The sequence below is a fragment of the Pygocentrus nattereri genome, chromosome 25, assembly GCF_015220715.1.
Source record: "Pygocentrus nattereri isolate fPygNat1 chromosome 25, fPygNat1.pri, whole genome shotgun sequence".
NCBI lineage: Eukaryota > Metazoa > Chordata > Actinopteri > Characiformes > Serrasalmidae > Pygocentrus > Pygocentrus nattereri.
In genome coordinates this window covers 18340513-18355979 of record NC_051235.1, presented here as the reverse complement: position 1 = coordinate 18355979, position 15467 = coordinate 18340513, and the positions used below count along the sequence as shown (strand labels likewise).

Here is a 15467-nt window from a genome sequence, read left to right as displayed (position 1 = left end):
GATGGTCGGTCACATGAGAGTCTCTCTCCAGCTGGATTCATCCCTCAGCACGTCGGAGACGGACTGACCCTTTTCACCCAGGAATATATCCATCCTGTACATATTCCAACATGCCCTTTTCGGAGTTGTATTTTAACGTGGATAATGGCTATTTGGAAGGGCTGGTTAGAGGTTTTAAGGCCGGGATCCTCTCTCAAGGAGACTATCTCAACCTCGTTCAGTGTGAAACACTGGAAGGTGAGGATTTACTCGCTAGCCAGCTAAATTTACAGCTCCTGTCGTCTGGGCCACTGTTCTGTGTTCACTTATTGTCGTTTCAGATCGGAATTTCAACACCAGACTGTCGCTTATTTATAATATTTATTTTATTTCGGATCGCAAAGCAGCTTTATGCTTTAGTTAGCTGCCTAGCTAGCTTAGCTTGCTAACGTAGCTAGTTAGTGTAGCTATCGCTAGCTAGCTACAAAGCTAATTGACTAGCTATCGCAGGCTGTGTAATATGTCCCCTGTGTGTTAAATTCCTAATGTCAGCGATATTGGGTGTCATATATCTGGCTTTAATTTCGCCTCCAGAAATTCAGTTTATCGTGTCAAACGGCATTTCTGCTTTGAACGTTTGCATAACGTCGTTGGCCCTCGTAACTGTAAAGCTCGGCTGGCTAGCAGGCTAGCTGTGTCTCCGGTTATTTTGACAGCTACCCTAAAAAATAGTTTATCTGGGGCCTTGACGAGTATATGCAAACAACCCTAGGGCTAGTATTTATCCTCAGTTTATGGCTCGTTTTCAAATTCGTCCTCCACAACTATCAGAGAGCTGTGTTAGCTAGCTATGCTAACTGGTCATGTGATATGGGGTATGACCTCTTCAGTGTCCAGCTTTGCTGCGCACAGTAATAACGTTAAGTTCATCTGTATTGTTGAATCTACATTGATAAGAATTCGTTTTCTTTTCATCGCATGTAACGTGTTTATCCATAGCACCGCTGGGTTAGGTTAGCTAAGTCAGTTTGGTTCTGTGTTCAGGCAGCAGCTTCCTCTACTTCTGTCTGAATCACTGGAATTTTTTCTGGCCTTTTATTTTGAGGAACTGGAAACGGTTCTATCACAACTTTGGGGGGAAAAGGCAGTTACAAATCACCTGACCATTTCTTTCTTGAATTAGGAATAAGCTGTTTCATAACCTTCAGTCCTGATCTATATGCTAAATTAAGGAGGTGCTGGAATTTTCACCCCTGTACTTTTAGATCCGTCGTGATGTGATTTATGAGTTTGTGGCCTTGCTTATTTCCTCAGATTTGAAGCTGCACCTGCAGAGCACAGACTATGGAAGCTTTCTGGCCAATGAGGCTTCTCCTCTCACTGTGTCGGTCATAGATGACAAGCTGAAGGAGAAGATGGTAGTGGAGTTCCGCCACATGAGGAACCAGTCATATGAGCCTCTGGCCAGCTTCATGGATTTCATCACGTGAGTTTAGATGATATATGTATTTACATAATGTAGATGGTAAGGATACACAGCATTAATAAAGATTGGAAGGGGCAAACATGCTGTTGGCGAGCACAACATTTGTTGTTCACTTGTTTGGCTGATCTGTTTTGCAATTATGTGATTTAAATATTGTGAGCGAGGTAAGTGCTAAACTTGAATGCTGCTTCTACCCATATACCAAAATGTTGTAGTATAATTATGCGTGACTCATTGCGCTAAAAGGCCAGTTGCCTACTTGTAGGCAAGTGATTTTTCATTAAATAATTTAAAATGCCAGAGTGGCCCGTTAATGGTCAAATAATGCTCTTTTATATCGTTACTTTGGCTAATAGAAATAGGGTTTGAAATAAAAGACTAATACAAATTCATGATCGGTGCATCCCCAATAGCTGTCGGCAGTTACTGATTCTCAGACATCTTTATGCAGGTCAAAGACAGTTAGATTATTGTGCTTTAATATTGTGTCTCTTCTAAATATTGTTAGTGAGTTGCAGCAGTTGTTTTTATATGCACATGTAGGCACATAAACACACAGCTTGATATGAGCTTACACAGAAACTACACTGTGCATTTACATACATGTTGCCCTGTGCTTTTGCTTTATACATATTCCAGCAGCTTAATCTGTAACTGATATGTATATAATATGTATGTACATACATATGTACATACATACATATATATACATACACACACACACACACACACACACACACACACACACATATATATATATATATATATATATATATATATATATATATATATATATATATATATATATATATACATACATACATACATACATGGATTGGTGTCAAAGCAGCGTCTAAGTGGTGAAGAAACTAGTGCAAACTTTACTGCACAGAAAGATTAAGTTCTCATAGCAGCATTTGAAGAATTAAGAATTTAAATTACAGATGAGCAGTGATGGTTAAGGGGTGTGTGGTCAGTAAGTGGTGGATGCTGGATAGGGTCTAGATTAATCCATGTGGAAATTGGGGGCATCAGTGTGGTTAGTAATCTGACCGCTTCACAGAAGATGTTGTTGCAAAGCCTGGTGGTGGTGAAACGAATGCTCTGGTACCATTTGCCAGATGGCAGGATGTTAAAGAGTTCATGAGAGGGATGTTGGTGGGGCAAGGCTGGAAGCCTTGTGGGTGGGAGGGGTCGTCCACAATGCTGGCAGCCTTGCGTATGTAGTACGTGTGATAAGAGGTGTCGATAGTGGGTAAAGCCACTCTACTGATCTTCTCGGCTGTCTTCACAATCCGCTGTAGGGTCATACGGTCTGAAACTGTGCAGTTCTCAAACAGTGAGGCAGCTGGTCAGGACACACTATTGCCTCCCTGTAGAATGTAACGAGGATGGAATGGGCAAGATTTGCTCTCTTCATCCTCCACAGGTTGGAATCACGGAGTCTGCTACTATTTAAGGAAAATAACCTCATCATCTTTTCCCCAGTATCACATGACTATACAGCTTAAATATAAAAATGAAACCTTTTTTTCAGCTGTGCTCATCTTTACAAGGTAATGTAATTTTACCTCTGGCCACTAGGGGACACTCCCACCCAACTGCCACTTAGGTTTTAACTCGTGAAAACTGATGAATGTCCTGACAGGCTGTGTTTTTCACTTGTTTCTACAGATACAGCTACATGATTGATAATGTCATCCTCCTAATCACGGGCACTCTACACCAGAGGGCGATCTCAGAGCTGGTGCCAAAATGTCACCCCTTGGGCAGCTTTGAGCAGATGGAGGCTGTCAACATTGCTCAGACCCCTGCTGAACTCTACAATGCCATTCTGGTTGACACACCTCTAGGTAAGAAGTTAGTTTGATACACAAAGTCATTTACACTGACAAAATAGAGCTGTTCTGTATGTTTTCTTAAGCTTATTGATTTATTTCTCCCTACATCCTGATGATTTATTATCTAAATCACAGTGTAGTGGGTATAGATTGCATCGTGCCATTTAAATGAATGTTTGGCATCTGTTTATTTCAGCTGCTTTCTTCCAAGATTGCATCTCAGAGCAGGATCTTGATGAGATGAACATTGAAATTATTCGTAACACCCTGTACAAGGTGACTGCTACAACCAGTCATATTATCATATTCATAACAGACTTATATAAATAATAATCATGAAAGTAGCACTATCAAAATGGTGAATGACTCAAAATTTTTCTTTGCGCTTTTCCAGGCTTATCTCGAGGCCTTCTATAAATTCTGCACCAATCTTGGTGGGACAACAGCTGATACAATGTGCCCTATTCTTGAGGTGAGTGGACCTTTGCTTTAAGGCCTCATAAAACTTCGTTTATGAGAATCGACTCAAAAGGCTTAAATTGTGTAACTTTTGGTATTGCTATTTGCTTAGTCACACACAGACTGGGGAACAGCATCTGACTATCTGTGCAATTTCACTGAATTTATGATTCTTTACCTCAGAGCAACTTCTCTGCAGTCCATTTATAAAAGTTCTGCCATTGGACCGGAGCAAATCACTTTTGCATTGTGCCTCTTCCTTGGTTAAGCAAACCTTTAGATGGAAGTCAGTGAGCTAGGTAAAGCCTAAGCAGCCTACAGGCAAAATACTGACAATTGTGCACACACAGCTAGTGTAGACACTCTGGAGGAGCTGCACATTAATCTAAGTTCATCATGCCTAATGCCAAGTGCTGGTTAGAGGGGTATAATGTCCCAATCATTAATCTGTCGAGTAATGAAACTAGAGTCTCTGGAGTGATAGAACACCAGCTAGTATCTTTGGGATGAGTTGGAGCAGCATTTGTATGTTCCAACATCAAGACCTGCAGCATTTTATTGCATCCAGTCACAATAGCATTAGTGAGGCCCACTATTGCTCAGATCCTCACAGCAGTGTAAAGCCGTCCTAAGAGAATAGTGTCTGTTACTGCAGCAAATGGAATACAAACTATTAATATACTTGATTTCAGAAGAAACTTTGTAAGAGTAACTTTTGGACATATGACAACTATTAAAAAAATCAATTTAAAGGATGTAGAAAATTATAAATTTATGTAGAAATTCATACAATTGCACTATTTCTCTTAAACATAAACCACACTAAGCAGCGAGTTATCTATATATCTATTTTTTTTTAATTTACATTTCAGCTATAACCGAAGTAAATTACATTTTACGAAGTAAATATAGCTTTAAAAAACAAATTGGAGAGAAACAGTTTTTCTGTGGTATCTGACTTGATGACTAGACATTTCTGGTTAAGAAAGACGAACGTTTGACCACCAAAAAAAACAGCATGACTAAAATTGTTATAAATTATCATGAGAGGGCCTGCAATGCTGGCAGAGAGCCAATGGATCAAAACGAATGGTTCATTTTGGTGAATTTTAAATGGAGGAAGTATTGATAGTTATCAATGTTGTGGTGAATTATGTCGAAGTTTGCTTTCTGAGAGTATCATAAGTATTGTCAGTATTTCTAAAATGTAAAAATGTTTATGTATAAATCATAGAGATAATAAACAACAAAAACGTATATTAAATGCACAAACTTCAGTAGAAATAACTGACTAGATGCATCATATTAATTCAGTTTCTACTAAACTGTTTCCACCTTTTCCTACTTGGAATCATTGTTTCAAACATTGATTTTTACAAACGTAGTCACTGTTGTTTAGCTGGTGTGTTTCCAACTTGTTCACAAGACTCAGAAAAACTAAACATGATACAACCCCATTTTCTAAGAAGTTGGGATGCTGTGCAAAATGTAAATAAAACCAAAATGCATTGGTGTGCTCTCTACTCTACATTGAATTAAATAGTACAAAGACAACAAAAATGTTGAAACTGAGAATTTTTTTTTTTTTTTAAATATATGTCCATATAATATGTTCCAAAAAATTGTGTAATGCTAAAGAAACACCTGGTGGTTGATTGGCAACAGGTCAGTAACATGACTGACTATAAAATGAGCATTCCAAAGAGGCTGAGTTACTTTTCAGAAGTAAAGATGAGGTGAAAGACTGCACGATCAAATAGTGCAACAATTCAAAAATAACCTTTCTCAATGTAAAATAGCAAAGAACTTCATCTATGGTACATAATAGTATTAAGACTCAAATAATCTTGACAAATCTTTGGGCCCTCAGACGGCACTGTATTAAGAACAGTCATGATTCTGTGAAGGGACCATTAATGCTGAACAGTATATAAATATTTTGGCAACACATGTTGTATCCAGATGTCTTTTTTTCAGGAAAGGCCATTCTTGTTTCAGCAAGACATTAACAAACCACATTTTGCATGTATTACAACAGCATTGCTCTGTAACTGGCGTGCCTGTAGTCCAGACCTGTCATTCAATGGAAACATTTAGCACATTACGAAATAAAAAATATGACAGCTGAGACCCGGAACTGATGAGCAGCTGAAATTCTCAAGAACAATGATGTATGCACTAAAAAGGAAAGAAAGAAATATTGCATAATACTTCTTTAGAAAAATTCAAGTCAAACAACTCATTTTATGAAGGCAAATTGAAACTTGTTTCATTACAGAGAACTACCAGCTGTGTTTTAAATGGATATAGGGTTTCAGCCTGTCAAGATACCAGAGTATCCTGGCAGAGTGAGCCATAAAATGTATGTAAAGTTTGTAAATGTATGTGAAGTAACCAGTATTAGGATATAGCCGTTGCATTGACTTTTAAATACTCAGGATCCTAATCTGTGTTTTCTTAAGTTAATCTTGCTGTTGTGGGCACATAATTCCATGTACAGCTTGTCCTGGGAATAACTTTCAAATGTCCTATAAAAGACTTATGTATTTCATATTAGCACTTACGTAAACACAATCAACAATCTCAAGGCTGATGTGGTTTATCCCGTTCACGCAGCTTTAACAACGCTATTCCCTATGGAATCTCTCTCTGTGTTTTGAGTCAGAAACGCTTAGTGAGAAAAATAATAAAGCACCAAGCCATGAGAACCTGTGCGCTACTGCAGTTTTATCCCAGAGAAAGTGTGTTCTTAGACACATGAAGTGTGGCTTATTGCTTCTGTAAAACGGCAGCCAACATTAAATAGGATGAAATGCCTAATATTTTAGAGTAGAATGTATGTTGTTACTATACTAATCAACATAAGTATTTTGCCAAGAAATATAGTTCTGTTAATGTGTGTTATCATTGCCAAGCAGCCATGGACCATTAAATGAGGATAAAAATGTTTAAACCAACACTGTGTACTGTGGCTATTTTGTGAGCCTTTTAACTTTGTCATATAACAATGAACGTATGATAACACAGTAAATCTGGGCGATATGGCCAAAAATCTTATCACAATAAAAAATTGAATATCAGCCGTTCTTGATACATATGGCAATAAATGTTAAATCATTATTTCTTTCAAGTTTTCTCTCCTGAGTTGTTAATTGTTGTTTTAAATTATCCTTTATAGTCAGAATATGACAAACACTTGCCAAACAGTCGAACATTCCATAAATCTGTCATGCGATAGTGTTTGTGGTCAGATGGTTTTACCAGCTGGAAAAGCACAGCTGCAGGTTTTTGTGCTAGACTGCCTGGTTTCATGTGCTAAACTGTTTTTCTCAACAGTGTCAGCTTAGTATAAACAGGAAGCATTAGTTGGCTCGGAAGGTCAGTGATGGATCACACGATCTTACTGCTATCACTCCTACCACATGTCAGAGCATATAATAGTATTCAAACACCAGCTAGCAGACATCTGGCTTCTCTGTTCTGTCGTAGCAGTTTGAGGGGTGAACCACGTTAAAAACATTAACTGCAGTGTGAATCTCTCACGTCAAACAAACAGAGTCCTCTTTTTAGGTGCGTTTAAACTCAAATCAGACAATCAGTTTTGTCTTGTTTGATCTACAGTATCAATTCGCCATGCTGTACGAGTGATGGAGCGCTGCTTCAAGTTAGCCAGCTGCTGAAAGCAGCTAGTATGGGAAGCTAGGTTAGCATTCTCGAACTCTCAATGCCACACACAGGGCATCCTCAGTTTACTTTCGTTTAAATCAGGGCTGCAACTTGTATTATTCCACTGCTTTCTTTCACTTTTGTTGCTTGTGAATGCACTTGTAGTAAAATCTGTGCTGTTAGTTGTGGGGAGCAGACATGATTTACCGCTGCTAAAGCTAGTGTTAGGAAAGGGGTGAGTTCACTGTAGGACAGTACAGTTACACCACTGATCTAGTCACTCACACTTGGTCACTAGAGAACCAATCGCTCAAACAGAGAATATGTAACTACACATTTCAGACATTACTAAAGTATATTTGGTGACTCCCTTAGCCCCCACCCCCCCAATCATATCAAAAAACTGAAGTGCGCCCACTCGTGTGAACAGTGGTTAGTGTTGCTTTCCTTGCAGTAGTAGAAAACGCCACCAGAGCTGTCGCTAGAACGTGGAAGTGTGACAAAGCTGTATTATATCCAAAATTTATCTAACATTTCTTATAGTTCTGTTGAGAAGTTAGATTGCGATAATTTTCATTTTATTGGCCAGTCCTATAACAGCACTATTTAATGCAAAATCTTTCGCTTTATAACTAATTTTTGGTCACCAAATTACCACTGAGTCTTATTTAGCAACAACCCCGGGGTGCCTCTTATCTCAGTCGGGGGCTGATCTTCAAATAACTCCCTGCTCCCTACATAGTGTACTACGTAGGAATAAGTATTGGATCCTGCAACCCAGTGCATAATACAGTTTAAAAATAGTAATTTGGGATTCAGCCAAATCTGTGCTTCATAAATTATGCACTGTTTGGCTACAGAAGCTTGAATTTCTAAACTTCCATAGCAAGGAAATTCAGCCTGGGTTTGATGCTACTTGATGTTGTTTCTGACAAACACAGACATTTGAGGCCATTCAGTGCCATTCTTTTTATATTTTATATTATACTTTTATATTGCCGTTTCGCAGTAAATCATATTGTAAGTACCTGAATTCAAGCCTGTATTATTGATGATGGAGTTGTTCAGGTGGTTAGTCATCTTTTAGCCTGTTAGCTAGCTGACCAGCCTAGTTTTAATTGAGAATCAGCTGTAAGACCCTCAGTTTAAACAGAACCTGTTTTCCGTTTTGTCCATGTGTTCAGCATTAGAGTCAGATTATTTATTAACACCACAGAGGTTTTTCAAGCTGTGGCGCAGTAATAAGGAATTCAGTTGCTGTAAGATGATCATAGGTTCTGTGTATATCATGGATTGTACAACAGCTTTGAATGCGATCAGATTTTAGAGCCGGAGCCATCCATTTTATAATAACAAACTGTATGATGTTAGCTCAACTCTGTACCATTTATTCACTTATTTACTTGTTCATCTGTTCATCCAAGCTGGGAGTTTTGGAGTGAGGGGCATCAATCACATTTGACATTTAAACCATTAAGACCACACCCAACAAATATTTCCTAGATAGGTCTGATCAGCATGTTTTATGCAGTTTCTAATCCTATTTCTTATTTTATTTTTCCATTCAAACTTTGCTTGGGTGATTTAATTGAACACTTAATTGTAGTATCTTCCAAACTATGTAAATGTTGTTAAACTAGCACAAACTCCAGTTTGAATGGCAATGCTTAAAAACTGATCAGACTTAGGGGAGGTTCACACTGTGACTTTCTGAACACTGCTTCTGGCTGCTCGTTTTCCTGTTGCTAAGCAACAGGAGCATCATAACTGTCAGTCAGTTGTGCTAGCAATCTGTCGTTTCAAGATTTGCAGGCAAAAAGTCTAACTACTACTCTTAACTAGCAAATGTGGCGCCGCTACGAAACCATCCCAAGCTAGCAAATAAGGTTTTTGATGATAGTTTGGACAGGACTGCAAACGCATATTCCACCATTACAGCAGTCACTGAAGGCACTTTGATCTTATTGGCATGCTCTGAAAAAATGCCTATGGCGTAGGCTACTTGGCTGCTTTAAGTTGACCTTTTTTCAGCTTAGACTATCAGGAACACTCTACGTAAGAGACAACCATGCAGGGTGCATAAAACACGAGGCATCCAAAGTGCAAAAATACAGAACATTCCAATACAGCAATGTAACCATCATACTCCTGTATTCTGTACCGTTTTAAATATGTATTTCCCTTAAAGAGATTACAAAAACGTAAACATCTATGTCCAGAATGCTAAATTTCCCTTCTTTTTCAGTTTGAGGCAGACAGGAGGGCCTTCATCATCACCATCAACTCGTTTGGAACGGAGCTGTCTAAAGAGGACCGTGCTAAACTGTTCCCACACTGTGGAAAGCTCTATCCAGAGGGATTGGCACAGCTAGCACGTGCCGATGACTATGAACAGGTCAAAGCTGTGGCTGACTATTATCCTGTAAGTAGCCATTGTTGGAAACATGTCTGAATATCTAGAAGTATCCAGACACTCCTTGTAACTTGACTGTTTCACACCAGGCCGTTTTGTATGACTAGTATCCAGATTTTAGTAAATGCATTTGTAGTTCGTGAGATTGAAATCTGATTGCTATGTTGTGCATAAAGTCCAAATCAGGTCATATACAACAGCTGTGCTACACCTCGTTTTTCTGTTCTGTATAAAACTACTAGTTTTCTTGCCATTGCACATTTAATTGTACTGGTAGTTGACGTTTAAAAGATTGTTTAGAGTAATTAGCTCCTAGATATTGACAGCTGGGCAATATAATCATGCCAGCGTGTCCTGGGTCTTCCCTGGGGTCTCCTCCCGGGTGGACTTGCCTGTGACACCTCCCGAGGGAGGCGTCCAGGAGGCATCCTAACCAGATGCCCGAACCACCTCAGCTGGCTCCTCTCGACGTGGAGAAGCAGCTGCTCTACTCCGAGTCCCTCCCGGATGACCGAACTTCTCACCCTATCTCTAAGGGAGAGTCCAGACACCCTGCGGAGGAAACTCATTTCGGCCGCTTGTATTCGCGATCTCATTCTTTCGGTCGTTACCCAAAGCTCATGACCATGGGTGAGGGTGGGAGCGTAGATTGACCAGTAAATCGAGAGCCTTGCCTTATGGCTCAGCTCTTTCTTTGCCACAACAGACCGGTAAAGAGCCCGCATCACTGCTGACCCAGCACCATTCTGATGCTTAAGACCAGTGTAAGCAGGGTTTTGGTGAATCCACTCCTCTAAGGTGCACTCGCTACATCTCTCATTTCAGAAGAAATTTTGGATGAACATTGGTCTACAAACCGATCAAGCATAACATTATGACCAGTGATCAGGACCCCCATGGACCCTCACAGAGCAGAACTGTTTGGGTGGTGATCATTCTTAGCATTGCAGTAGCACTAACGTTGTGTGTTAGTGTGTGTTGTGGTGGTCTGAGTGCATCAGACACAGCAGTGATGCTGGAATTTTTAAAACCTCAGTGTCACTGCTGGATTGAGAACAGTCCATTGACCAAAATATTCTGTGGGTAGCGTCAGCATCCTGTGACCACTGATAAAGGACTAGAGGTTGATTAGCTTATACTGTACAGCAAGAGATGAACTATCGTCTCTGGCTTTACATCTACAGGGTGGACCAGCAACGCAGGTGCGTCTGATAGAGTGGACACAGTATTTTAAAAACTCCAGCAGCACTGCTGTGTCTGATCTGCTCGTACCAGCACAACACCCACTACAACAGCACCACCATGTCAGCATTACTGCAGTGCTGAAAATTATCCACCCAAATACTACCTGCTGTGTGACGGTCCATGGGGCTCCTGACCACTGAAGAATAGGGTAAACAGATGGACTATAGCCTGTAATTGTAGAACTACAAGGTGCACCTAAGTAGTAAGTGGAGCTGACAAAATGAACTTAGCAACAAGGAGATGGTCATAATGTTATGTCTGATCGGTGTATTTTTGTGCATTAAAGTGATTGATGTTACCTGTATCAGTGTGACATATTTAAAATCAATTGATTAATGGCCATTTTAGTAGGAGTCCAAAGCTAAATTCTTAATCCCTCTGAGAAACGTGATTAATCTAGACGTGTAATGTGTTCTTTCTAGAAAGAACATGTTGCTTAAGAAATTAAGATGTACTGCAACTTTAATGTCTCAACACTACTTTGAATACAAGCCAGTTTGACTAATAAATGAATGATTCATCATTGTAAATTTGAAGCCACGTACGTGGTAAAACCTAAACTGTAAGATTGATGCAATGTTCTTGCCAGTGATTCGTTGTCTTTTTTGATAGTGAGGAGAGCTTTATTTAAAAATTGTGATATGTGATATGTGGATGCAAATGTTGATGCCAAATGTTTAGGGTTTGCTGTTTTACCCAGGAATACAAGCTGTTGTTTGAGGGTGCTGGCAGCAATCCAGGAGATAAAACGCTGGAGGATCGCTTCTTTGAGCATGAGGTGAGTATGAACATGGCAGAGAGAGAGCAAGACGGGGTAGCGGAGACAGTGAGGTTAGTGAGTTTAGAGAGGCAATCTGACAGAACCGAAGGCTCAAGTACCACATTGTTCACAGTTCACAGGGTTGATGCCTGAATTAACTAGACTGCTAGCTGTAAATATTTATTGTCATTAATTCGCTGATATTTTTGTTTATGGAAGTAATTTTTTTTCTCATCTAACAATATATGTGATTAAGTGATCAGGGTCCTCTCTTTGTAGCAGAAAGCAGTCATTGGTGCAGTGTTTAGTGTGTCTGTATTAGTCCACTTTTTCATTCACAAATCTTGCAGTGACAAAACCGTATTGTTGAGCTTGCTGGTTGCTAAAACAGCACTGCATTCACTACATGACCTTCTTTGAAAGTCCTGAATATGTAGATTTTAACCATGGGTAATTAGTCATAAACAGTGCTGTTTGAAAGTTAATGAACCATTTACCATTTTTTTTCTACAAAAATGTGAAACCACTTCCAGCCTAATGAGTGTTGGCAAAGGTTTTTTGAGGTCCTTAGAAACCTCCTTTGACTGAGACATGGCATGCAATAACAAAGGTGTGTGGTATAGGACTCGGGTTGATGTTTTTAAAATAGGAGTCAGCTATGCTCACACCTGATGTCATGTCATACAGCTGATTGAAGCTCCTGACCCTAATTATTTTACATACCAAGCTGATAATTCTAGTTCACATGATTTTTACCAACCTAATATATAATGTTATTAAGTGAAAACGAAATAACTTTATTTGTTTTATTGCATGCTCTTTATCTATTGTTGTGACTTATGAAGATCTGATCTCATTTTAGGTCAGATTTATGCAGAAGTGCATATAATGCTAAAGGATTCACAGACATTCAAGCAGCACTGTAGTAAATAAACCTGATGTCAACTTAGCTTTCCAGCCTTGCCAGTGGGCCTGGCAAAATGGTGGTAGAGGATGTTTTTTGTCTGAAGAAGCTTCTTATTCTGCAGCTTTTTGTTGAAATTTTATATTATGAATGAAGCAGCAGTTACGTTCTTCCTGCAGTACCTGGGCTTGAATATAACTACAGCTTCAACAAATTTCTCAAGTTGTTTCTCATGTGTGTCCTATTTACTTTTGCATCCATTAGACACTGCTGGAATTTGGAAAATATTAGTCATTCATGCTTCATTACCAGCTGGACCACAGCTTGTTTTGTTGCCTTGACTGTGGGGGCGTCTAATGCAGTTGGCTGACAGAGGCAGCTTTTCAAGCAGCTTGAGAGGGAACTGAGCTGTGAGAATTGATCTGGTGTCCATGTTGGGCTAAGGCTAACCCTAAACAACTGGTCATTCCTTGTCCACTGTCTTGACAAAAATGGTCTACTTCAGATGCACCCGACTAGACAGTGGAAGGTGATTGAGGGTCTGCTGTGTGTTTAAGTCTCTGACTTAGCCACTAAGCTAAATGGGAAAACAAATTTTGTCATTTGCAGTGTTTGTATGTTGTGTTATCTGCTTTGATTTGTGGTTGAATAGTATACCACCCCCTAATAATGGTAGTTTTTTGATGGCTAGGACGGTCATTAGGCAACGAGAAGTGAAAAGTCCCTCCAAATAATGTGTGTGGGTGTGTGTGGGTGTGTGTGGGTGTGTGTGGGTGTGTGTGGGTGTGTGTGGGTGTGTGTGGGTGTGTGCAGAAAGCGTTATACACAGTAAAAATAAAGGAAGTGCAAAACACTTCCATTCCCAGTTTTGCAACCTAGCTTGTTTTGATAGTGTTGTCAGCTGTCTGAGATAAAGGGGTCGTACCCTAATTTGTGATGGATTTTGCTGTAATCCAACACCAAAGTGTAAAGTTATCTCCAGGTGTGTACTCTTCTTGTGACTACGGTTGCTGGCTTAGCCTAGTGGTCTGCCAAGAAAAAAGAAGAGTCAAAGTTGTTGCACTTTACGTTGCTAATAATGACTACATCTCTGGTTTTCATTCGTCTGCAGGTGAAGCTGAATAAACTGGCCTTCCTTAACCAGTTCCACTTCAGTGTGTTCTATGCTTATGTGAAACTGAAGGAGCAGGAATGCCGGAACATTGTCTGGATAGCGGAGTGCATCGCTCAGAGGCACCGTGCTAAGATTGACAATTACATTCCCATTTTCTAATGGTAGACTCTCCAATTATTCCCCTTCTTCTAAATAAATCATCCATTGCCTCTTATTTATAAGTACTGTACATTTTGATGATTATTTTTCTGTAACGTGTACTGTCTCTGTATAATCCCTAATCAATGGCAACAGCTTCCTGCGGTCAAAGTTTTTCCCTGTTTACTGTTATTTCTCTAACCCGTCTTAGATTACATCAGGGGTTCCTCTACTTGGTTCTTTAATACAGTGCATCAATAATCAGAATACAGTCCAACTGATGTGGTCCTAAGACACTTTATGGTACCAAGTCATCAGAATGTACCATAAAGCATAGCATGTTATAGCTGCTGTGTCAAATAAAATTCAAGGCCTCGTGTTTATGCCACTTTTAACAGCGTCCTGATAGAATATAGGATCGGCTTGCTCTCTAAGAAGGAGCTCCTGGCCTCGTGTGTCAGGCCTTTCATGGCAAAAGAGCTGATTTATAATCACTCTTGCCTTTCATATCTTAATATATGGGTAAGTTCTGCTGAAATGCTGCATATACATGGAACATGTACAACATGCAGTAGAACATCTCCACTGTGGATAAATCAAACCGTAAGAGAGTAAATAGTAGTAGTGGCGTGCATGACCTACTGATTCAAACATTCCATTATTTTAACTTGTCCTGTGCACAGCTTGCTAATTAAATCATTTTAAATTTCAGAACATTTTCCAATTCTAAACTCATTTTAAAGACGGAGCGCACTGCCTAAAGCATGTAATTCCTCGCAGCCGTTTCTATAGTTTAAACCTATCCAGGTATAGCAAGTATTAAACTATTGGGAAAAATAGAACAGAGCAAATATTTACTGAAAAACACGGGTTTATATTGAAAAGTGTTGTTCTTTGTTGTGTATGAACACCTGATTCTGTGTATTTGAAGCTGAGATCTATGTGAATTGTGCTTTTTTTTTTTGTAAATTAATGTCAAAATATTGCAAGAGTAACTTATAGTGTCGATCAAATTTTATGATGAGAAATGCTGTATGTGTAAGGTCTGACCTATAAATGAGTATACCTAGAATTAAAGGGACCTTACATTCAGGCATCTCAAGCTGTAAAAAATGTTGTATTGCTGTAACCATCTTGCTTGTGTTGTGTTATAATTGCGAAAATATATACACAGTATATAATATGGAACATCAGTGTCTGCAGTTTGTGATTTGCATTTCTTTATTAAATAGATTAATAGAATTTAGAGGAAATATACAATCCCATTTGCATCTTGACACCTGATCATCTGGTTTTACTATGTAGAACTACCCCAATGCTCTAGGGCCATTTATGCTCACTTAAAGAAAAAAGATATTAATATTGAGAAACTCTTATTGTTATTGTTATTGATGATAATAATAATAATAATAATAATAATAATAATAATACGATTTAAAGTTGGGGTTTTTTTGTTTGTATG

General features: G+C 39.1%; 1 protein-coding gene across 1 annotated transcript; it reads left to right on the top strand.

Moving 5' to 3' along the window:
- atp6v0d1 (ATPase H+ transporting V0 subunit d1) lies at positions 1–15193 on the top strand. Its single transcript, XM_017706179.2, has 8 exons — positions 1–237; positions 1294–1465; positions 3140–3318; positions 3503–3582; positions 3701–3778; positions 9677–9853; positions 11790–11867; positions 13865–15193. Exons 1-8 carry the CDS (start codon positions 111–113, stop codon positions 14024–14026), a joined length of 1053 nt encoding a protein of 350 aa, XP_017561668.1. The 5' UTR covers positions 1–110; the 3' UTR covers positions 14027–15193.
- The last annotated feature ends 274 nt before the right edge of the window (positions 15194–15467 follow it).